Consider the following 25471-nt stretch of genomic DNA (forward strand, 5'->3'; position numbering starts at 1 on the left):
ATTGGAGTTCATAATTTATCGACTAAAGTTTGTTGGACATACTGTTTCCATCCATGAGTTCATCGGTAACATACACACCAAAAAACAGCTAGTGTAAATACCGATAAAAAATTTTGTTAATAAAATTGTTAAATATTATAGTGTATAAAAGATATGTTTTGCCAAACATTACTAAAGAAAGTTTAATGAAGGTGGAACCAACCAGATGAGGATCTTCTAATGAAAAAGCTAGGCCTGAGCATGATGATTGTCGTATGTGGGCGAGAGGTGCTGGGACGTTGTTGGAGTAACCACTTAGTTGTTTTTTCTAGATTCGCTAGGAAACTTGGGTTTATTGGTTTTATCAGATATTATAAGGGTAAGGGATTGGTTGCGACTAAGGAATGTATTAGCACTCATGGCACAACTTATCTGAGGTAAGCTGCTTTGTGCGGTTTAGAATGTGGTTTAAAGGTTTTTTATGGGTTCCTAACTGATAGTCTATTATTGGCTTAGAATTGGGATTTATTTATGTGAATAAATTTGATATTTGAGAATTTATTATGGGCTCATGCACCCAAATAAATTCTTATGAGAAGGCTTTTCTGTAATTGATATTGCGGTAAAAAGAAAAAAAAAATACTCTCAATTAAAATCGGTGAATATTTAGAATAACTCTGAAAATTTTCTAGTCAATTCTTGATATTCAAATATCATCCTCACTCGTAGATCCAACATTCCATACTATAATATTGACCATTAATTTTCATGAATTAAAAAAATTATGTGTTTGAAATATTGGACAAATTCTTATGGATCCAGTAAACTAGTTATTAAATCCAAAATAAATGCTAAAAAAACAAAATTGCCATGTACTTTATTTATTTATTATTATTTTTCTGAAAAAAAGATATGATTTTTCCTATATATTGTTTTGAGAGAATTGATCATATGCAAATTATATATATATATATATATATATATATATATATATATATATATATATATATATATATCTTTGTATTTTTTCTTAAGACCACATTTAGCAAAAACTTCTTGAAATGAAAACAAACCAAAAAGCCTAAATGGTGTTCGCCAAACATACCCTTAAACCAAATAAACATTCAAAATCAAACCAAACAAAACCTAAAGGACTGGCATGGCTTCAACTAGAAACAAACCAAAAAATAAAAACCAAAACCAAAACCAAAATAGATTAAACTAAGAAAAAAAAAACTTAAAAATCTTTCAAAAAAAAAACGGATCAAACACATGAAAAACAAAGAACATGAAGAACATTCATTGAATATTCTATAAACACAACTCTCAAACCAGACCAAATCAAAACAAAAAAAGGCATTGTTTTATTTGGGATCATGCATAGAACAAGAATTAGGGTTTCATTTCCTTTGATTATCATCAAATCAACACGATTTTGTTAAGGATAGATTTTGATTCAAAACTGAAACCATAATATTAAAACCAACTAAAACATGTTATTAATGCATAAAACTCCTAGATTGTTTTACTAATAATGACAAACAAACTCTCGTAAACTAGAATTTAATCAAAACGAGTTCTAAAACTAGTACCTAAGACAAACTTCATCAGAATCTACAGAAACCAAAACCCAAAATACCAAATCAATCCCAGAATGATCATTTTAGGCGTCTAAAACATGCTTCTTATACTCCTGTAAACTATATTATTAATGATGAGTATAATTAGAACAAAAAAAAAAACAACAAAACTAAAAAAAAATACATTAATTTTCAATCTAAAAACTGTCAATTCAATATAAAAGGCATGCTTAAACAATATGGGCTTTAAAATTCATATTTTGTCATTCTATATGACTAAACCACAACTCCAAAACTTGGAACCATGTGCTCATTAAACGAAAAACACATCTTCTTGTTGCCATATTTGGCATTTATTAAATCAAACAAACATGTAATATATATTATATAAGGACCATCATTAATATGCTAAAAACATTCAAAATATTGCATTTAAACACAAGAAATCAATCCAGCAGGCCTCATGGACTCTACTTTCAAGGTTTGAATGTATATACCTTTTAAGCTTAAAACTCTCTAAATAATAATCAATTTCTGATGTTGCCTTCCTTTCCCTTTTATATCCAAACCTAAAAAAACAAAATTGAAGCTTCAAAATCATATTGGATTAGATTTCTTGCACCTTAACTAAAGTTTCTTTCTTTTTCTTCCTTTTTCTCTTTTTTTCTCCATTTCTCCTCCATTTCCTTGCTCTTTCTTACCTCTCCTTTTATAGGCAGATTCCAAGCTTCTAGATGGGTTTGTTAGGGTTCTAACAAACTAAAACTAAGTTGGTTTTTCCACAAAATCAATAGTTTTGGGTTAAGGTGGTTTTGTAACAAACTTAGAGGCCAAGATGAGATTTTTTTTTTTTTGGCCTTTAGATCTAGAGAGAAGGGTTTTAAACCCTTGATAGGAACCCTCTGCGGAGTTTTTTATGGGAACACACAAAAGAATTAGGTGGTTTTCTGCAAATAGATGTCTCAGTCAAAGCTGATTGAATTGGTCATTTTCATGGCTTTTCCATAGCAACTCCAACGTTAACATTGTTTGAGACCGCCTAAACTTGGTTGAGGGGGTGCATAGCTTTTGATTGTATCCATTTTTGCTTAATGTAAAGGTTTATAGCTCTACATTCCTCCATTTGAAAGTGTCCACTCAATCAGCGTAACAACTAAAACTGTAGTGATGAATGACTAGTGAAAAGATGTTGTGGAGATCAATGAAGAATATAGGATGTAAGCATATGATTTCAAAGACACGGGGTTATAGGGGGGTGTATCTCAGTTAAATGGTGGTGCTTGTAGCCTTTGAAATGGCCAGAAATACCACATTCATTCGCTTGAAAGTGCCTACTTGGTCAACCAAAAATTAAAGAGAAGATGCACAGTATCCTGAACGGTGCTGTTTTGGCTAAACCCTACAAATTAAGGTCTTTTTTTTTTATTTGGCAATTTTAATTTGGTCCATATTCTTCAAATTTTGTTTAATTTTAGGTGTAATCTCCCCCTAAACTCCTAATTTCATGCAATTACATCTCTACAAGATTCACTTGCCAACCTCAAATTTAAATGCCTTTTATAAGTTGGTCATTGACTTATAATTTGTTCAATTGGACCCTTAGATAACCATCAATTTTTTTTAATTTTCTTTGATTTGACCCTTGATTTTACCAATTTCATTTCTCGAAGTCGCACGACTTTTGCAAGTTAGTCCTTGGTTCATAAATTGTGTAATTAAGTCCTTATTTCTCATCAGAATTTAAATTTTATGCAATTAAGCCTCTGGTTTGACTTTCTAAAGTCCAATTCAGTCCCCAAACTTTGATTTGTTTCAAATAGCATCAAAATTAACTCCAAAAGTTGATTGATTGTATATATAGTGTGCATTTTGATAATTTATTCATGGTTATGGAAACCAATCTTATTGCGACTTATTAATAGATTTTGATTCATATGATAAAGATAGTATATTGTATTTCATGTATATACCGTATTAGAGACTATACCGAAAAATATACTCTTTCACATCACACATTAACAAAAACTAAGATGTGAGAGGGTTTTAATGTGCAAAATGTAATATAGTCACTCTAATATTTTACTGTGAATTTATTTAATTAATTTTTATTTTATTTTAGTTATAAAAAAATTTTAAAATGATTTGATCATTTTATGTTTTTTTAAAATTAGCATGAAAAGTTAACTTAGATCTTTTTGCTTCCAATGGATAGATTTTTGTTCCCCAAAGTTTTCTAAAATTCATTATAAGCTTAAAAGTTTATATTCTTTATTTTCCAGTACCTACTTTAAAAGATAAGAAAGAAAGCACTAAATTCTAGTGATAAAGAGAAAAAATCTCGTTTGACACCAATTCCAACAAAAAATAATAATTTATATTAGTGTCAATATGTTTTCTTAGATGAGAAGAGTTTTGTTGAGGTTTTTTAAACGCTAAAATCATTGTAGATTTGATATTTGGATTTTTTTTTTGTTTTAGATTACTTTCTATTTTTTGATAGATTTTCGAGTTATTTGGTATACGGGTTCAATTAGATCTTTGAGATATTTTTAGATGTTTTCAATCAAAAAATAGCTCAAAATAGATTTTTAGGTGTAAAATAACCCTAACCCTATTTTCCGACAACCCTTTGTTTATAAAAATTTAGGTTATAGATAACGCATTGTTTGCTTAATTTACTAAAATAAATAAAAGCCCAAGCAAACAGGCTTGAGATGGAAAGCCCATGCTACTAGACCTTTTATTTTTATTAAAGTCTAGGCATGTTGGGCCTTGGTCTGCTAATCACATGCCTCACATTTTTTTTCTTTTGTTATTTAGTGTATTTTAGTTCCTTGAACTTAATAAAAAAGTCAATCCTTTGTTATTTAAAAGTATTTTTTTTATCTTAATTTTACAAAAAAATAATCTTTTTGTAATTTAAATAAATTTAAGTCTTCTTTTGTTATTTCAATCTCACGAGTCCAATGTATTTTTTTAATGCTCTTTTAGTCCCTTAAACTTTTTTTTTAAAAAATCATCCTTTATTATTTAAAGTTTTTTTTTTTCTTATTTCAATTTAATAAAATGAATCTTTTTGTTATTTAACTTTAAAAAAATTATGTATGCCTATCCTTTTTTAAAAAAATAATGATATTTGATACAAAAAAAATGTCTCACCCACATGATTGTCATATAATTAAATAAAAAATAATCTTATTGATAAAAACTTATTAAGGGTACATGACTCGAATAGTGGGTTCGGCAGATTAACCCGTGTTTACTCATGTGTTTTTTTGTCATGTTTTTTTTATCAAATACTTATTTTACCAATTTCATTCTTTAACATTAGCTTAATTGATAATTAAGTTTCATAATTTATTTTGAATTTTTTATATATAATATTATCATGGTCTCATGATGCAAATCGCAAGTTTAGCTGATTAAACCTGATTTAATCCAAGTTCGATCTATTATGTTGTTATTTGAATATTTCAAAAAAAAATCATATAACAAGTCATCGTCTCAATATTTAAAAAAAAAATCGTTCAATATATCATTGTTTTAATATTAAAAAAATATTGATATTTAATATATGTTTAGAGTTTAAAGCTACGATAAAATTTTAAAAAATCAAACGCGTTAACCAGATTTAAATATTTGTTTTTATTCAAGAAAAAATATTTTGAACAGCTGCTCGAACTCCTAATAAGAATTTGACTCCATGAAAAAATGCATTTTGCGAGCACTTGCTATTTGTAAAAAGCCAGGAGAGGAAACAATAAAAAGAATAAGAAAAGGCGAAGACCATTCCAGAAAAGGACTGTGTTGATACTCGTGGAAACTATGGAGGCTAAAATATATTTTACCCTTTACATGGGATGAAAATTATTATTATTACTATTACTATTACTATTATTATATATAAAAACTAAACCTGGAAGAGAAGTTATTGTAGGATTGTAATGGTTTGTTTACTAATTTGACCTTGAAAAAAAAAAGCTGTGAATTAAGTTTTGGGGGTGAAGTTGTATTTTCACCGTAACATATTAATACATATGTCATACTTTAATGCACAGTAAAATTATAACTTTAGCCTTGGAATAAATAATTATAATGCTTTGGACCAGGGGTGCTTTTGTCATTTTATTTTTTTCAAAATAGTACAATTACTTTTGTGCCCTAAGACAAGAACGAAGCACCTCTCTTAAAAGGGTTTTTTTTTTATTATTATCTTACATTGGTTTTGTTGTAGATTTGAAGGTTGCTTAGGGGTAATATTATAATAGTTTTATATTTAATATTATTTAAAAAAACAACATGCTGACGCGTGAGCACACACCAACGTGTGGACAACCAATGCGTCGTCCAAACGATATATGTAGGGTTATCCGGCCACCAAACACTGTCTTTTATGATCGTGTTTGAAAGATTTTGGAGCCCTTTACACAGTGGTTAAGCGCGTATATCATGATCGATGTTGGTTTGGCATTGACAACCGTTTTTTTTTCTTTTCTTCTCTCTATTTTCCTTGAATTTTGCACCAGGTCTTGCAAAATTTCATAATAACCCTTCAATTGTTTTTTTGTTCACATTTTCTCTCTATGCTTTTGATTAATATTTTTTTTTATTTTAGAATAAGATATAAAATTATAAATGATTTTCAATTTCACCCCCTACTATTTTTTAATCTATAAAAAATTCTCTCAAATTATATATTTTTTTATTTCACCCCCAACATTTTTAAATATATATATATAAATAATCTATCAAATTACAAATATTTTTTTATTTCCAACCCCTATTATATTTTTAATATTTCAAACTTGGTCTTTATTTTTTTTAATTGCTACTTATTTTCTTTGGCATCATTTTTAAAATTGGTTTTTTTAAAAAATTTTATCCTCCTTGAATTTTATTTTTTCCATCAAATTTTATCCTCATTCTTTTTGCAGCTATTTTTTTTTTTTTGCTTTTGCATTTTATTTTATTGATATTTTTTCACCAATTTCATCATTTAAAATTAAATTGATTAAAAATTACGTTTTTTTTTATTTAACCCGAGTCTAAGATTTTATGGGTTGTGAGTTTTAGAGGCTATACCAGGTTTAGGATGTTCATCCAATTTTGCTTGGTTTTTTTTTTTTTTTAAGTGATGTTTCTTTATCTTTTTTTTTTATTCTATTATTTTTTTCAGTTTGCCTACTATTTTTTTTTTCAATTTAACTCCTTATCATTTTTTAATATATGAAATTAAAAATATTTTTTAATTTCACCTCATATAATTTTTTTATATTTCAAATTTGATTCTTATTCTTTTAATTGCTATTTATTTTGTTTGGATTCAATTTTTAAATTGTTTTTCTTTCAAATTTCATCCTCCTTAGGTTTTTTTTTATCAAATTTTATCCACATTGTTTTCTTCTCTTTTTTTTTTTTTTTTTTTTGCTTTTGCAAGTTTTTTTTTTAATAATATGTTTTTTTACCAATTTCATTCTTTAAAAATAAATTGGTTGATTATTGATCTTCTTGGTTGAATCTAGGTTTATGTTTTCACGAGTTGTGATTTTCAGAGTATAGATCAAGTTTAGGAGGTTTGTCCGAGTTTGGTTTTTTTTTTTTTCTGGTTTTTCTTCTGTTGAGTTGGCCCTTATGATTTTGTTTTTTTCAATTTCATCCCCTGCTAGCTTTTAATATATAAATTATATATCAAAGTATATATGTATTTCAATTTCACCCCTATGATTTTTTAATCATTCGAATTTAATCCTCATTCTATTAATTGTGATTTATTTTGTTTGGGATGTTTTTAATTTTTTTCAAATTTTATTCTTGTTGTAGTTTTTTCTATTAAACTTTATCCTCCTTCATTTTGTTTATGTGTTTTGTTTTCTTTTGGAGGTTTTTTAATTCATATTTTGTTCACAAATTCATCATTCAAAATTAAATTTATTGAGAGTTAAACTTCTTGATTAAGTACATATCCAATACTTCATAAGCTTCAAGTTTTAGATATTAAACTAGATGCAGTAGTTCCAACCAATTATGCTTGTTTTTTTTTTTTGAAAAAAAAAAACAAGTGTTTGCTTATTTTTATCCCTTTTTTTGTTTTATTTATGTATTTGTTTGTGATTTTATTCTATTTGGTTACCCTATAAAACTTTATTTTCAATTTCACCCCCACCATTTTTTTACTTTAGAATTAGCTATAAAATTATAAATAATTTATAATATCACCCCTTACTATTTTTTAATCTATAAAAAATCTTTCAAGTTAGATTTTTTTTTATTTCACCCCATATCATTTTTAAATATATAAATAATTTATCAAATTACAAATATTTTTTATTTTCACCTCCTATGATGTTTTTAATCTTTAAAACGTAGTTTTTATTTTTTTTAATTGCTATTTATTTTCTTTGGCATCATTTTTAGAAATAATTTCCTATCAAATTTTATTCTCATTCTTTTTGTTGCTATTTTTTTTTCTTTTGCATGTTTTTTTTATTGATATTTTTTCACCAATTTCATCATTCAAAATTAAATTGATTAAAAACTAAGTTTCTTGATTTAACCCGAGTCTAAGATTTCATTGGTTGTGAGTTTTAAAGGCTATATCAGATTTAGGAGGTTTACCTGGTTTTGCTTGGTTTTTTTTTTTTTTTTTTTTAATGTGATGTGTTTTTATCTTTCTTTTTTTTAATTCTATTATTCTTTTTTTTTTTTCAGTTTGCCTACCACTTTGTTTTTTAAATTTCACTCCTTACCATTTTTTAATCTATGAAATTATAAATATTTTTTTAATTTCACCCTATATGATTTTTTTATACTTCAAATTTGGTTCTTATTTTTTTAATTACTATTTATTTTTATTTGATTTATTTTTTAAATTATTTTTCTTTCAAATTTCATCCTCCTTAGGTTTTTTTTTTTTTTTTATCAAATTCCCTATTTTTTTCTTCTCTTTTTTTTTTTGTTTTTTTTAATACTATTTTTTCTCCGATTTCATCCTTTAAAAATAATTGGTTGATTATTGATCTTTTTGGTTGAATCTAAGTCTAAGTTTTCGTAAGTTGCTATTTTTAGAGTATAGATCAAGTTTAGGAGGTTTATCAGATTTGTTTGTTTGCTTTTTATGATATTTTCTTATTTTTTTATCTTTTATATATATATATGTGTGTGTGTGTGTGTGTGTGGTTTTCCTTCTTTTGATTTGGCTCTTACAATTTTATTTTTTATTTCAATTTCACCCCTGTGATTTTTTAATTATTCGAATTTGATCCTGATTCTGTTAATTGCTATTTATTTTGTTTGGGATGATTTTAATGTTTTCAAATTTTATCCTCGTTGCGGTTTTTTCTATTAAACTTTATCATCATTTTTTTTTATGTGTTTCATTTTTCTTTTGGAGGTTTTTTAATTCATATTTTTTTCACAAATTTATCATTCAAAATTAAATTTGTTAAGAGTTAAACTTTTTGATTGAACCCATATCTAATATTTCATAAGTTACAAGTTTTAGAGATTATACTAGAGTTAGGAGGTTCACCCAATTTGCTTGTGTTTTTTCTTTTTTTAAACTGGTGTTTTCTTATATTTTGTCCCTTTTTTTGTTTTATTTTTGTATTTGTTTGCAATTTTATTCTATTGGGTTAGCCCTTTAAAACTTATTTTTTCAATTTCACCCCCTATTATTTTTTAACCTTTTAAATTTGGTGCCATTCTTTTAACTGTTATTTATTTTGTTTAAGATCTTCTTCTTTCTTTTTTTTAAGTTTCATCCTTCTTAGGTATTTTTTTTCTCTCAAATTTTATCTTCATTATTTTTTTTGTTTTTTTCTTTTAAAAGTTTTTTTAATTAATATTTTTTCAATGATTTTATCCTTAAAAATTAAATTGGTTGAGAGCTAAGCTTCTCTATTGAACTTGAGTCCTTGATTTAACAAGTTGTAAGTTTTAGAGATTAAATTAAGTTTAAAGGTTTGTCTGGGTTCACTTGGTTGTTTTTTCATTTTTAAAGCTGATTTTTTTGGAGTTTTTGTTTGTTTTGTTTTTTATATTTTATATTTTTTAGTTTAACATTTGATTGTTTGATAATCTCAATAGGATCATGTTTAGTTCTTTTATTTTATTTTTTTCTTGTCAATTTATTTATTGTTATTGCATTTTTTTTTCATATTATTTAACTTACTAATTGAACCAATAACTTGAAACTTGGATTTTTTTAACCCTAACCTTTTTTATGTCATAAAAAAATTTGTTTGGCTCGCTGCGAAGCGCAAGCTTCAAATTTAATAATATAAATTAGAAAAGGTGGTGTTTTTTATTATTCCCTACCTCACAAAAACAATATTCCATTCCCATTATATTTTCTTTTTGTCTATATCTATATTTATTTCCCTAATCTTATACTTTGAACTTTAGTTTATTGGATATTAAGTTTCATAATTTATTGTGATTTGCTTTATATGTGGTTAGCTCGATCTCATAACCTGTATCACAGGTTTGGCGAGTTAACTTGGTAGACTCAAGTTTTTTTTTTTTTTAATTGACTCTTTTTTTTCAATTTTATCTTTAACGTTTGGTTGATTGAAAATTAAGCTTAATAATTTTTATTTTTTTTACTTTCTATGAGTTTGTTTCAGTTTCATGACTCGGATCATAAATTTAACAGGTTAACTCAACTGACTCGAGTTTTTATTTTTTATTTTTATCTTTTTTATATGATATTTTTTTCAATCTCATCCTTTAACATGAAGTTATTTGGCTTGTTTTCTATGATGTTATCTCGGTCGTATGACTTGGGTCATGTGTTTTGCTAGTTAATCTGAGTAGACTCGTTTTATTATGTCCTGTTTTTATATTGAATTTTTGTAGATTTCAACCTTTAACGATGAGTTTATTGAAAATTAAGTTTCATAATTTATTTTAATTTTTTTTCTATTAGGTTATCATAGTTTCATGACTTTAGTCGCAGGTTTGGCAAGTTCACTCAGGTTGATTCAGGTCATATTTTTTGTTTATTTTTTATGATGTTATTCTAATCTTATAACCTGGATCATAGGTTTGTCAAGTTAACTCATGTCAGAATTTTTTAATTTTTTAATTTGTTAATTAGTTATTTTTAAAATTTTATTTTTTAACATTGAGTTGATTAAGAAATAAACTTTATAATTTATTTTGATTTATTTTATATAAGATAGATTATCATAGTCTCATGATATAGATTGAAGATTTGATCGATTAACTCAGGTTGGTTCGGATTGTTTTAATACATTGTCATTTCAATATTATTTTTTAAAATATATATATATTTTTAAAAAAAATTTAAATCAAATTATATTTTTACTGATCATTTAAATTACTTTTAAATTTATCAAATTAATCAAATCACATCAAATTAACCTCATATAATTAAAAAAAATTATTAAAAAGATATTAACAATGTCAATTTTTTTTTTTTTGGGGTTCAAAATAATTTTAATCCGAACTGCGTAATAGCCCGGGATAACGATGTAGTAAATAAATAAAAATAACTATAAAATGAGCTATAGTGACATACTGACATGCATCCGATCTCTCTTTTCTCCCTCCCTCCCTCTCTCTCTCTCTCTCTCTCTGAATTGAACAGAACTAAACTTCTCTTTTATGTCTCCTCCTCGACAAAACCTCCTCCTCCGCCTCCGCCTCCGCCTCCGCCTCCGCTTCCTCCGCCGTCACTCTCCGCCGTCATTCTCCTTCTCACTCTCTCCCTTCGACCTGACTTACTGCACTAGAAAAAATTAAACAAACATAAAAGCAAAGTTCCTTTCTTTTTAAGCTTATTATCAGCAACATAGCAATTAGGGAAAGTTCATCAACTCATCCATGAATGCTCCAATAATTGGTCAGCTCTCTCTCTCTCTCTCCCCTTTTCATTTTTTTCATTTTATTTCTGGGTTTTCTTTTTCGTACACAAATATTATGTTTTACCAAATTTATTTTGTTGGGTTTTATCGAAAAGATCCACTGCAAGGAGATTTTCCAGAAGTGATAGAGGAGTATTTGCAACATGGGCTTATGAAATGTATTGCTTTTAATCGTCGCGGCACGCTTCTTGCTGGTATGTGATTAGAACTTTATGCTTTTAAATAATGTAGGTACTAGTAGCTAGATAAGTTATTGTGGGTGTTGCATATTTTTGCTAGTTTGATTGTTCTTTGATAAGGAAGCCATTTCTTGCTGCCTGTTCTTTTATGCCGTATTTATTTTTATCGATTTTAATTTTAGCTACTTGTAGAAATGTGTGTGTATTGTTCGAAGATATTCTGATTTCCTAATTGCTTCTATCTTCTTTCAGCTGGATGCACTGATGGAAGTTGTGTTATTTGGGACTTTGAGACCAGGGGAATTGCAAAAGAGCTCCGGGATAAAGATTGTGTTGCTGCCATAACTAGTGTCTGTTGGTCGAAGTATGGTCATCGAATTCTGGTGTCTGCTGCTGACAAATCACTAACACTTTGGGATGTTGTCAGTGGAGAGAAGATTACTTGCATTACTCTTCAGCAAACCCCACTACTAGCTCGGCTACATTCTGGATCCTCTACTCCATCTCTCTGCCTGGCATGCCCACTTTCATCTGCTCCCATGATTGTAGATTTAAACACAGGAAACACCACTTTGCTACCAGTTACAGTAGCTGATGTGGACAATGGACTTGCCCCACCATCACGTAACAAGCCCACAGATGGTCTCCCTTTCACTCCCACTGCCGCATGCTTTAACAAGTGTGGGGATCTGGTTTATGTGGGAAACTCCAAAGGAGAAATACTTATAATAGATCCCAAAAGCATTCAAGTGCATGCCATGGTTCCCACTCCCGGTGGTGCTGTGATTAAGAACATAGTTTTCAGCAGAAATGGACAGTTTCTTCTTACAAATTCAAATGACCGGACAATTAGGATATATGAAAATCTTCTTCCTCTTAAAGATGGTCTCATGGCTTTAGAGGACCTGAACAAGACTCTTGATGAGGTAGCTGGTGTCGAGAGAATGAAGGTTGTTGGATCAAGGTGCTTAGCACTTTTCCGGGAATTCCAGGATATCATCACCAAAGTGCACTGGAAAGCGCCTTGTTTCAGTGGTGATGGGGAATGGGTTATTGGTGGTTCTGCGAGCAAGGGAGAGCACAAGATCTACATATGGGATAGAGCTGGACATCTTGTAAAAATCCTTGAAGGTCCAAAAGAAGCACTGATTGATTTAGCGTGGCATCCTGTTCACCCTATTATTGTCTCTGTTTCGTTGACTGGCTTGGTTTATATTTGGGCTAAGGACCATACTGAGAACTGGAGTGCATTTGCCCCAGACTTCAAAGAGCTAGAGGAAAATGAAGAGTACGTGGAATGCGAAGATGAATTTGATCTGATACCTGGAACTGAAAAGGTAAACACAAAAAGTTGAGCAAGTCTTCTGTCCATTTCTATGTTTCTCAAAATATATGTATGGTTGCAGGTAAAAGAATCAGATATTAATCAAGATGATGAAGTTGATATTGTAACAGTGGAGAAAGATGCTTTCAGTGATTCAGATGTGTCTCAAGAAGAACTGTGTTTCTTGCCAGCTACCCCTTGTCCTGACGTTCTTGAGCAACAAGATAAGTGTGTGGGAAGTTCTTCAAAGGTGATGGATTCAAATAATTCTGGTTCCCCTCTTTCTGAAGAAGCTGAACAGAACGGACAAGCAACGAACCATGCATCAAGTCCTCTTGAAGGTAACACCATGCCTATCATTAAAGAGTTTTAAGTGGTGATTTTTGTATAACTAATGATTATGCTGTGAGGTTTGTCAACATTCTCGATTCATACCATGAACTGGGATCAAGATTTATCTTAAAACTTTTAACATTTTCCATATACCTGATTTGTTAATAATTGCAAAACACATTAAACTTATCTTCTGGGAAAATGCTGTCTGTGTATGATAGTTGACTTTGGTAATCAGTTTTTTTGTTTGGTGTGGGCGGGGGAAGGAGGCAAGGAGAATGATTTTCTATATGAAAAATGAAATTATATAATTTTAGCAGATGCAAATCTGGTTATATTACGCTTAAAACTCTTTAGGCTTTTGGTGTTAGAGTCTTTAAGCAAGTTGACTCTGAGTGTTCTATGTTAGTTTATTTGTTTAATTGATGACTACCTCTTATGTTGCAATGGACTCTCTTACAGAGGACACGGGAGGGACACGCATGAAAAGAAAACGGAAACCTTCTGAGAAGGGGTTGGAATTGCAGGCGGGGAAGGTCGGGAAACCATTGAAATCTTCTGGTAGATTGTCAAAATTAAAAAGTAAACCTGATACTGATCTGGATATTGGTAATGGAATGTACGGGGATGGTGTTTCTGACTGAGTATCATTAATTATAATTGACATAAATCTATTATTTGTATCTGCAAGCTTACTTATCCATAAGGAAAACTCTAGCATCATTTATTATTCAGACATCTTTGCTCCATCAAATCTGCTTACTTGTCATCATATTGCTCACAAGTAGCTAAACTGTGTTCTAGAATCCCAACAACGGTCTTGAAATTCTTTGACATTAGTTTAGAACTGAGAACTCATGGACATCAGGATTATTTTATGTCAGTGTACGGTATCTTGCGGCATCATTGATTTATCAGTGTACATGCAATGATTTTCGATCTTCATATCGCTGCCTACAGTCACAGAACCAATACATTCCGCTTACCAAACTGTATTTTTTTGGCTAATTCATCTTTTGTATCTGACAAAGCAGTTAATCCAATCATCACAAACACAGGGCCCAAGCAATCATAAACACAGGTCGCAAGCTGGCCAATGGATGTATATACCAGATCCACGTGTAACAGTTTAGGAGGCAAGTGGCACCATTGAGCTCGTCTCTGGCCGAAGAACATTTAGATTGGGTTTGAAAATGCAATTTAGATCCTCTTTTTTAAAATTTTAAATTTTTTATTTAAAATAAATTTATTTTTATGTTTTCATATTATTTTATGTGTTAATATTAAAAATAATTTTTAAAAAATAAAAAAAATATTTTAAATCACTATTATAATAATAGATTAAAACCGCCCTTTACTTTGATGCTGACTTTGGAGTTTGGATGATTGGACATGGTAGAGGAATTGCTTAGAAACATCAAATTTGCCATACCATTAATACTGTATATTTTCAAAATAATCTCTCTCTTCAATAATTTGTTATGTTGGTATTAGGCTTAAATTTGGATAAGAAAACTAACAAAATAAGATTCATAAGGGATGATGTTGATTGTTCATGAGGTCAACTCCTTTTTATTCACTGTAAGAGAATGTCAAAGCCAATCCAAATACAAGTCCATACGTTAAAGTTTTATGTGAGTTAGAGATCATTACAAAGAGCCAGTTTGATAACTTGAAATAAATGGAAATTAATTAACATTAACATTAAGTATAAAACTAAAAGACATTATTGTGGGTGGGTTGTATAAAAGTTTTTGTTTTTTTTTCAATTTGGTTCTCAAATCTTTTTTTCTTTTTAATTTAATTTTAAATGAAGACGAATTGATTTTGATTTCTTATGAAATGGTAAGATTGAAAGAAGAGAGATCTAAATGAAAAGGGCGTCAAACATAGGTGATTTGCCATAAGTTTAACAAAAAATGCACTTTGGTCCTCGAACTTAAAAAATAATACAGATTAGACAATTTTAATACCTTAATATTTTTCAAACTCAATTTTGATACAAAAGTTTATTTTTGTTATTTTTTAGTCACTAATTGAGAGAGGAGAGAGAGGTTGCTAAATTCCAGCGATAGAGAGATAAACATGTTGTTAACATCGATTTAAGCCACCAAAACGGATGATATATGTGTCAAATTATTCCTTTTGATGAGGGCAGTTCATATTATATGCCTTTTAACCTTTAAATTTCATTAAAAAAAAAAAACAGATCTGAGCTCGGATTGAATTTTGATTTCTGGTTTATTTTGGTTTTTGAAATTTTTCTAAGTCATTGATAGGTTTATCATGGTTCTTAAGGTGTTATATAGGTGTTGTGGGTCAAAATGGGTTGAAAAACGAGTTTGGATAAAAAAACACTTAAACCTTGATTTTTTGGCCACCACAGTAATCAAAATCTAAGCAAAATCAAACGACATGTGATTTTTTTTTTTAAATGGATATAAGAGCCTTGTCATGTGGCCCCTAATGAAATGGGCCATGCAGGCTAGCCTGGCATGCCAAGTCCGGTAGCGCCTGATTTTTTTTTTTCCTATTTGTTTTTCAATGAATGCTTCTTTTTATATGTTTTTTTTTTTATAAAAAACTATTTATATTTACATTAATACTCATTCTTTCTTTTATTTTGTTTAGAGAACTTTTTTTTTGTTATGCGTTTAGTTTTTTAAGAGATTTTTCTGATTTATCTATAATTTTTTTTTTTAATCTTTTTTATAGATAAACTATATTTTTTAAAATAAAAAATATTTATTTTCTAATAATATTTCTAATATGTGTAGTCTTACATAATATTTTTTTTTCTTTTTATTTTATTTAATCAATTTAATGTGTTTGTCTATTTCTATTATCGTTTGATTGAATAAAATAAATATTATAATAAAAATATTTAGCAAACATAATCGGGTATATGTCCTGTTTTACGAGATTAAATATCTTGATTTACATTTGTTTTTCAATTTTTAAGTTTTATTTTTAAGTATCGTTAATAATTTTTTATTTATTTATTAGCATAAATAGTTCTTGGTTTATTTGATTACATGTATGCATAAAATTTTTATTTGCACTAATGTTTTTTGAACTATAGAAATACATTGAAAAAACATATATATATAATTTTTTTTTAACAAAATAAAATATTTGACTCATAGGGGAGCACAGGTTACATAACTAGTTATTAACAATACACTAAAACATATAGGGAAAGAACTATAGCAATGAATAGTACTTTGCTCGCATATTTTAGTGCGGTTGCTAAAAAAACATTTGCCTTTTTTCTTCTTCTTTGATTTTGCTTTTCAATCAATGCTTTTTTTTTTTCCTTTTACTTTTATCCTTTAATATTAGATTTTATTATTGGCTTCTCTCACCTTCATGACACAGATAGCAAGTTTGACAGGTTAACCTGGTTGATTAGGGCTTTTTTTTTCTCCCTTATTTAACTTTTCCTTCATTTTTATCATTTAATATTGAGTTAATTGAGAATTAGATTTTTATTTTATTTACTTTTTATCAGGTTATTCAGGATTCATGACTAGGAAATAATGCTTAACGAGTTAACCAGAGTTGACTCAGGTTGTTATTTTTTTTTAAAAAAAAAAAATTTATCATTCAATATTAAGTCGGTTGAGAATTAAGCTTCATAACCTATTTAATTTGTTTTCTATGAGGATATTTTGGTCTTATGATCAAGGTCGCGGGTTTTGGTATTTTAACCTCCGTTAAATCAGGTTGTTTTTATTTTATTTTATTTTTTAAGAGGTTATCTTGGTCTTATGCCCTTCAATATAAGATTTTCTTTTTATTGGGTTGTCCTCATCTCATGACTTGAGTTGCAGGTTTGGTAGGTTAATCCAGTTGACTCAATTATTCTTAGTTGACTTTTTTTCCCTTCTTAGTTTCATTATTTAATATTGTGTTTGATTAAGAATTAAATTTCATGATTTATTGGTTTGAATTTTATGAGGTTATTCTAGCCTTATGACCAAAAAATAATGCTTAATGAGTTAATTTATATTGGCTTGGCTCATTTTTTGTGTTATTTTTTAATTAATATTTTTATAAATTTCATCGTTCAATATTGGATCCTACAAAATCAATTGAAAATTGAGCTTCATAATTTGTTTTCATTTGCTCTTTAAGGGGTTATTTCAGTCTCAAAACTAGAGTCGTGAATTTGGAAAGTTAATCATGGTTAAATCAGGTTGTTTTTTTTTTTTTATAAGGGTTTCTCGGTCTTATGATCCGGGATCATGAGTTTGGTGGATTGACTTGGATTATTTTTTTAAGTTTTTTTTAATTGATTTTATTTTTATTTTTCTACTTTCAACATTAGATTGATTGATAATTGAACTTTGTAATTTATTTAGATTTTATTTTTATGGGTTCATATGAGTCTTATGGTCTAAGTCACAAGTTTGACAAGTTAACTTGAATTATTTTTTTAGATCATTTTTTAATTGAATTTTTTTAATTTTATCTTTCAACTTTGGTGGATTGAAAATTATGCTTTACAATTTGTTTTGATTTGTTTTCTATGGGGTTTATCATAGTCTCATAACTCGAATAATGGATTTAACTTGTTAACTCGGGTTGATCCAAGTAAATTTAATATGTTTTTATCTTATTAAAAAAATATCTTCTTGAATTTTTTGGATCAAACTATGTTCTTACATGTTGTTTGGATTGCTCTTAGACTCTCAAATTCAACTAAATTGCATCGAGTCAACCCCCACACAATTAAAAAAAAAATTTCCACTAAAAAAATTTAGCAATATCTAAATATTTTTTTCAAGAAATATTTAACCTGACCCGCAGCATAGCACGGGTCAATGATCAAGTTAACACTATTCATGAATATAGAATAAAAAAAATAGGTATAAAGATTGAGATGATGTTATTTGAAAATAATATAATTTTTTGTTTTATGTTAAAAAGTTTTGTGATGATTTTAGATAAGGGGATCCAATTGAGGAACTCTAGAGGTAAGGGATCTAAATGAAAAATATTGTTAGATTGAGAACTAAATTTAAAATAAACATATGGCCAAGGTTCAAGGAAAAAAAATCCTGCACTTGTGCTCGTTTATCTCTTGGAAGAGCCGAAGCAAGTGTCCTAAGTGTCTCCGATGAACAATAACAACAATTATCTCTTTTCTTCCTTAACTCCTCCTATTTTATTAAACAACTACCACTAATCACCTTTTCACAAATTTGAAGGCATTATAAAAATAAATTGACCCAGAATACTATCAACTAAGTAGTAGAATAGTCTTGAAAGTCCTGGCTTGTTTAATAAACAAAAGAAAAACGTTGACCGAGTTGTAGACTATGCACCTTCAAGGATCAAAGCATAAGAAATCGACAAGAACATAAACTGAACGAGCATTAGATTATGAGTATGTACATAACGTTTGTTGAATAGTAAAATGCCGATATGATTTGGTTGTTTTTTTTTTTTTTTTGTTAATAATTAATAATTTTTAAAGTTTATTTTCATCTTGAAAATGACATATTATTTAGTCCTAGCCACACGGTTAAATGGACTTTCGATGGAAACAAAAATAAACAAATAAACTTATTCTCAAAATCATCATTTTAACTATGACTTTGAAGAAAAAATTATTTTCATATAAACAATCTAGAAATAAATAACGTGTCTAAAACCTAATTGAAAAATATTCCTCACAACTTGTGTGTTTGAAAATATGATAATAATTATTTTTTAAAGTATTTTTTTATTTAGAAATATATTATAATAATATTTAAAATATATATATATATATATATATATTTTATATCAACATATTAAAATGATTTAAAAACATAAAAAAAAAATACATAATTTTTTTTTTTTCAAAATTTAGGAGATGATTTTATCATTCAAACATGTTAAAAAAAAAAAGATTGGATCCTTGAATTGTTTTGTTTGATTTGATTTTGAACTTTTAAAATTAATAGAGAGTTTTTTGGATTGAAAATGAGTTTATTAAGTTTTTAAAATGTTTTAAAATAAAAAATCTCAACCTTGGGCTCTAAATTTTCAATCATCTTCGGTTTAAAGATATGTTATTTGTGCTAGGTGGATAATGATTTGTTGACTCTTTGTTTTTTTGAAAAAAAATTAAATAATAACAAAACTAGGTGCACAATTCTAAATTTTTAGCTCAAGTGTGCTGGGACTTTTTCTAAGCTTGAATATTTATTTAATCTTAATTAATTTTATTTTTAATTAATACCCCTCTCATTTTAACTTTTTTAGGTTAACAATTAATCTTTTGGATAGTATAACTTCATGATATTTTAAATAAATTATTATAATTTATTTTTAAATTTATCTTCTATTAAATTTTTAGAAAACTAAGTTTTATTTTCATGATGCATTTATATAAAAAAAGAAAATCATATGTACTTAGGATTTAATATTAATCTTCAATATACATTAAAAAAAAGCATATGAAATTTAAAGATAATCATGATAAAATATTTTCATGTATATTTATTTTTATTTTTTAAAAAAGATCAATTTCTTATTTTATTATTTAATTAATATTCATAATCCTTTAACGATTTTTTAATCCATTTTAAAGATATATATATTTTTTATTTCTCAATTTTTTTTTTTTTTTTAATATGTAACTTGAAATTTTACTCATCATGTCGGATACAACTTATCCATCAAAAACTAAAATAGCAGCAGCATATGATGTGGGTTTCTGTTTTTCCTGAAGAAAGAAAGAACCAAAGCAGTAGCTGAGGCTGCACAAAACCTTTGACTTGATCTCCAGCCACTTTCACACCTAAACTTGAAGCTCCAAATAAAAGAATTATAAACAAAATTATCAAACACACAAAAAATCAAACCTTGACCATTATATTCTCTTTAGCATTCATTCAACCACGACAACTTTTGGTGAATAACAACAAATGTAATGTTAACGACAAGAAAGACCCAAAAAGACTTAATCTTTTATGGGACTTGAACCAAAAAACAAAGAAAGAAATCTAAAGCCTTGAGGGAAAGATTGTAACTTGTAAGAATGAGTAGTGCAAAGAAAGCTGCAGAAGCAGCTATAGAAGCAATTGGGTTGGGATATGATCTGGGTTTTGATTTAAGGCTCAAGTATTGCAAGAAAAACTCTCCAAGATTGATAGTGATTAATGATGATGATAAGCAAGTGCGTAATATGGTGATTCCTGGTGGGTTTTCTCTTCCTAATGTTCCTAAATCTATCAAATGTGATAAAGGCGAGCGTTTGAGGTTTAGCTCTGATGTTCTTTCTTTTCAACAGGTAAAAAGAACTCACCTTTCCTTCGTTCTTTTTGCTTATGTTGCTGCCCACTTGTGCTCTATTTTGAATTCTTATGTCCAAGTTTCTGTCTTTTTATGTTTATGTATATTGAGCTTGTAGTCGAAGCACCTGTCTTTGTGTGTGCTTTAATGAAAAACGAAGTTCAACAATTTGGCTAAAATTTTAGCTGTCTCTCTTGAGTGATGAGCCCAATTGATTTTTTTTTTTTTTGTTGATTTTGTAACATCAGCTAATTTTCTTTAAGAAAAAAAAAGTTAGGATTGATTGTTCTTTGCTTCATTAAGGCATCTTAAGAACTTTTTCTTTCTTTGTTTCTTCTTATAATTTAGTGATAGCTTCTGATTGACTTGATGGTCAAAATTGAGGGATTTGAATATCAGTGGCAAAACAAAAAGGGAAATTTCTGCAATGAGGTGTCTAAACTGGCCTGAGGGTGCAGTTGGTTGAAAATTGTATGGGATCAACTGGGAAGTAGATATTAAAATTGCTCTGCATTCAAGAGAAAGTTAAATTTGTTTTAATTTAAAATGGTGTTTGGTTAAAGATACAAGTGACTTGATTCATCGGTTCACAGTGTTTTCCCTTTGCTTGTAGATGTCAGAGCAGTTTAACCAGGAACTATCTCTTTCTGGAAAAATTCCTTCGGGCCATTTCAATGTTGCGTTTGAATTTTCAAGAGTTTGGCAGAAAGATGCTGCCAATACTAAAGCCCTTGCTTTTGATGGTGTAAACATCACACTTTACAGCATTGCACTAGAGAAATCGCAGGTTGTGCTATGTGATCATGTTAAAGAAGCTGTACCGTCATCTTGGGAACCTGCTGCATTGGCAAGGTGAGATTCTGCAGCTTCTAGAACATGTGTATAAAGAGGATGAGGTTGTCCATTTATAACTTCAAATCGCAGGTTGTGCTACGTGATCAGAAGAGCATGCTTTTTTCTTTTTTTTTTTTTTGCATTTGCACACCATTTCTAAGCTAGTAAAGATTCTGAAAATATAATTACACCAATATTGATTATAGCAATCGTGGCATGGTAAGCCCAGGAAATTTACAGTTACTGGTTGAAGTTAGCATAACAAGAACATATTGTGTGATCCTGGTCTGATTAATTTTTTTAGCTACAACACCGTGTGAAGTTTTTGTAAGTTCAGATGTAAAGTTCATGACCAAACAACCATCCTTGGAGCCTTGGAGGCGATAGCCTGATATTAACTTACTTAGTGGGGTAATGCCTGAACTACATTTCGACCTGAAAACAATGAATACAACTTTATATAAAAGTATTGAAAATATGGGATGGAAAATAATGGTGGATTTTAGAAATCCTATTGTTTATGTATTTCTTTAGCACCACAGGATTTTATCATCAATTTCACTTTGCAAACAGGAGAAGTGTTTGAAAGATTTCTAGATTTTATTTAACTTGTTTTGTAGACTAGTTTGTTAGCCGAAGTGAATGTGGGCAAATTATTCATTGTCTGTTATGCTCGTGACCTCTTAGTAGTAGTAGTACAGTTCCTGATTTGTTGTGTGGAGTTATTTACATGGCTTCGCTGATATAAAGGGAGGGAATGGACTCAAAGGTGTTTAGAAGACCCAATAGTTTCCTATGTACAAGGCACTGGGAATTTGTTTTAAATAAGATGACTTCGTACTTCTGAAGAAAAACCTGGGCTACGTAGTTTTTGTAAACTCGAGAAAGATAAAATGTTGCATGGTTGTGACCACATATTGCTGAAGTGCTTAACATATATGTAGCTGGTATAGGCACTCATTGAACAAAAGTTAGTGTTCTTATCTCTCGCTTGTCTGAATCAATCATCTGGCCTTTTCAATAATGGATCTGCAATGGGGTAAATATCCAAAAAGTTTGATTCTGCTATTCAACTATTATATTTTTTTGCCTTGTTGGAGTAGTCTGTACTTTGTCATGTGCATTTACTTTATAGACTAACTGAGTATATTGCATTAGTGGAAGTTTAACTTGTTTATGACACGTATTATATTGATAATTGGTTATATGCCTTGTACAACTGAACTCAGAAGACATGCTCTTTCTCTGACCGTTTAACACTGTATATTACAGATAATTGGTGGATCCTTGACAACTTTGATCATACTTCTCTGTTTCTTTACAGGTTTATTGAGAAGTATGGTACACACGCTATTGTCGGCATCAAAATGGGGGGAAAGGACATGATATATATGAAGCAGCAGCATTCATCACCTCTCCAACCTGTTGATGTGCAGAAAAAATTAAAGGACATGGCTGACAAGATGTTTATAGATGGTGGAAGGAGTACCATGAACTCTGATAAATTTTATGATAGAGAAAAGGTTTGAAGAAAAGTCCATCTACGCTTTCCCTCTTAAATTGACATGAATGAAATCCAAGTGAACTCAAAAGACGAGTTTTCGGCAATAAATTTTACAGGTAGCTTAATTTGGTCTTTTTTTTTCCCAGCTTGTCAAGCATCAGGGGGTGGCATTCATGGACCAAGTTCCATCCAGCTCTTCTTCCCACACTGAGGTACACCTTTTGGAAATGTGTAATAGCTTCCTAGCTGCCTACCATTCCACAAATGACACAATTAAATTTGATTTTAACCCCCATAGATTATGCAGTGGTTCGTATTTAAGTTTGATCGACTCTGCGTTTTTCTTTTTCCTCTTTCCAGTTCTGACTTCTGTTTAAATTTGTATTTATTTTGCAGGATATTAAATTCATAAGTAAGCGTAAAGGTGGAATGGTTAAAAACCTACCACACAATGAGTGGTGTCAAACTGTTCAGTCTGAACCTGATGTTATCTCAATGTCATTTGTGCCAATCACATCATTACTGAGTGGAATCAACGGGAGTGGATTTTTGACCCATGCCATTAATCTCTATATCCGATGTAAGCATGGAATTTCTTCTCAGTTTGCATGTTGATGTAGTGCATGTTGTGGACTTGAGATTGTGATAGTGCACATTCATTGCGTTTCTATGGGATGCTTGCCGAAGAAAATGCTTTCCAAAGCTGAACGGGAACTACTGTTTATTTAAGTGATCAACAAATAACATTGAGTTTCATGTGGTTTTTTTTATCAAAATATGATAGATATTTTTTTTTAAAAAAAAAATGGATTTCTGCTCATTCACTGAATGATTTATCGCTTTTTATTTTTTCGGTTTGCTCAGCTCTTGACTGTTGTTTGGTTTGACCTGTTTCCGAGTGAAGATAAGCCACCAATTGAAGAATTACACCAGTTTTTGGAGTTCCAGCTTCCAAGGCAATGGGCACCAGTATTTGGTGAGCTTGCCATTGGTCCTGACAGGAAGCAACAAAGTAATGCATCTTTGCAGTTCAGCCTAATGGGTCCTAAGCTTTACGTTAATACATCGCCAGTAATGTTCTTACCATGGTGTGAGATTTTCATGTTTTGCTTTGTGGGATTTTTGTTTCCTTTCATTCGTTAGGGTCTTGAACTTTATTTTCAATATTGTCCTTCTTTTCCATTCAAGTAACGAAGCTCATTCCATTGTCAGTCATCATATATGAGATCATAATGCCCCTTGGAAAGTAATTGCCTCTCAAAGCTATCATAAATCTTGTCTCAGTTTTCCATTGAAGATCAAGAACAGAAAAAACACACTTTACAAAGGAAAAGTAGGTATCCTAATTTTTTTTTATCAGCATTGTTCTAGATTAGATACAAGTCAAACCAAGCTACATTTCCTATGTAGTCATATTATCCATCGTAAGTGATTGATTTGGTCTGAAAGTGGTGGTTCCATTGACAGCTGCATCTCGTCTGTCCTCCTAGTTGCAGTAAAGATCTATAAAAAGTGAAAGTGGATGATACTCAGCACAATTCTATCGTACTAATCTTTTTGGTAAAATACATGACAGGTCAATGTGGGGAAGAAGCCAGTTACTGGTCTTCGACTGTACTTGGAAGGGAAAAGAAGCAACTGCTTAGCAATCCACTTGCAGCACCTTTCTTCACTGCCAAAGACCTTCCAACTTGCAGATGAACGAAATGGCAACATCTCAGATCCCTCCTCTGACCAAAGATATTATGAGAAGTTGAAATGGAAGAGTTTCTCGCATATCTGCACAGCCCCTGTTGAGTCAGATGATGATCTCTCGATTGTCACTGGAGCTGAGTTTGAAGTTGGAGAATCTGGTTTGAAAAAAGTTCTATTTTTGCGGCTCCAATTTTCTAAAGTTATGGGTGCCACATCTCTTAGGACGTCTGAGTGGGATGGTTCCCCTGCCTTGAACCAGAAATCCGGAATAATATCCACATTGATCAGCACTCGTTTCTCAGGTGCTCAAAAACAGCCTCCACCACAACCTGTCGTGAACATAAACTCAGCTGTGTACCCTGGAGGCCCACCAGTTGCTGCGCAGACCCCCAAACTTTTGAAGCTCGTTGACACAACAGAGATGACTAGAGGACCACAAGACTCACCTGGATACTGGGTTGTATCTGGGGCAAAGCTTAATGTAGACAACGGAAAAATCTCTCTTCGAGTCAAGTATTCTCTACTGCCTTTGGTTTCACCGGATGATGATGTATCGATAGAGATGTAGCTTATTATTTTGAAACGGGAGGGCGAAAGAAAGGAATGTTTGATACAGGAAAAACAAGATTTTGATTGGTTTACAGGATTTCAGACCGGGCTTGTATTCATAGGGGTAAGAATTTGTATGAGAAATTCAATGGGGGTAGCAGTTCACTGATATCCTATTTCATTGTGTAATTTCTTCCGAGTTCTCATGTTATTTGTGAATATACGAATTCCTAATGTTTGAAGATTCTTGGCATTTTTTGAACCGAAAAGAATTTTCCAAAGTGAGGAGTTTGAACCCATGACCACTAGGAAAGGGGAGG

General features: G+C 29.8%; 2 protein-coding genes across 2 annotated transcripts; both read left to right on the plus strand.

Moving 5' to 3' along the window:
* Window positions 1-11125: 11125 nt before the first annotated feature.
* Window positions 11126-14012, plus strand: LOC118055362 (protein RBL). The gene is made up of 5 exons (XM_035067243.2): window positions 11126-11424; window positions 11542-11640; window positions 11878-12962; window positions 13032-13290; window positions 13745-14012. The coding sequence occupies exons 1-5, from the start codon at window positions 11406-11408 to the stop codon at window positions 13924-13926; spliced, it is 1644 nt and encodes a 547-aa protein (XP_034923134.1). The 5' UTR covers window positions 11126-11405; the 3' UTR covers window positions 13927-14012.
* A 5949-nt stretch (window positions 14013-19961) lies between these two features.
* Window positions 19962-25393, plus strand: LOC118055360 (MACPF domain-containing protein At4g24290). Its single transcript, XM_035067241.2, has 7 exons — window positions 19962-20567; window positions 21183-21421; window positions 22728-22926; window positions 23054-23119; window positions 23304-23487; window positions 23812-23978; window positions 24484-25393. The coding sequence occupies exons 1-7, from the start codon at window positions 20316-20318 to the stop codon at window positions 25168-25170; spliced, it is 1794 nt and encodes a 597-aa protein (XP_034923132.1). The 5' UTR covers window positions 19962-20315; the 3' UTR covers window positions 25171-25393.
* Window positions 25394-25471: the final 78 nt, after the last annotated feature.

Source organism: Populus alba, chromosome 1 (genome assembly GCF_005239225.2).
Source record: "Populus alba chromosome 1, ASM523922v2, whole genome shotgun sequence".
Lineage (NCBI taxonomy): Eukaryota > Viridiplantae > Streptophyta > Magnoliopsida > Malpighiales > Salicaceae > Populus > Populus alba.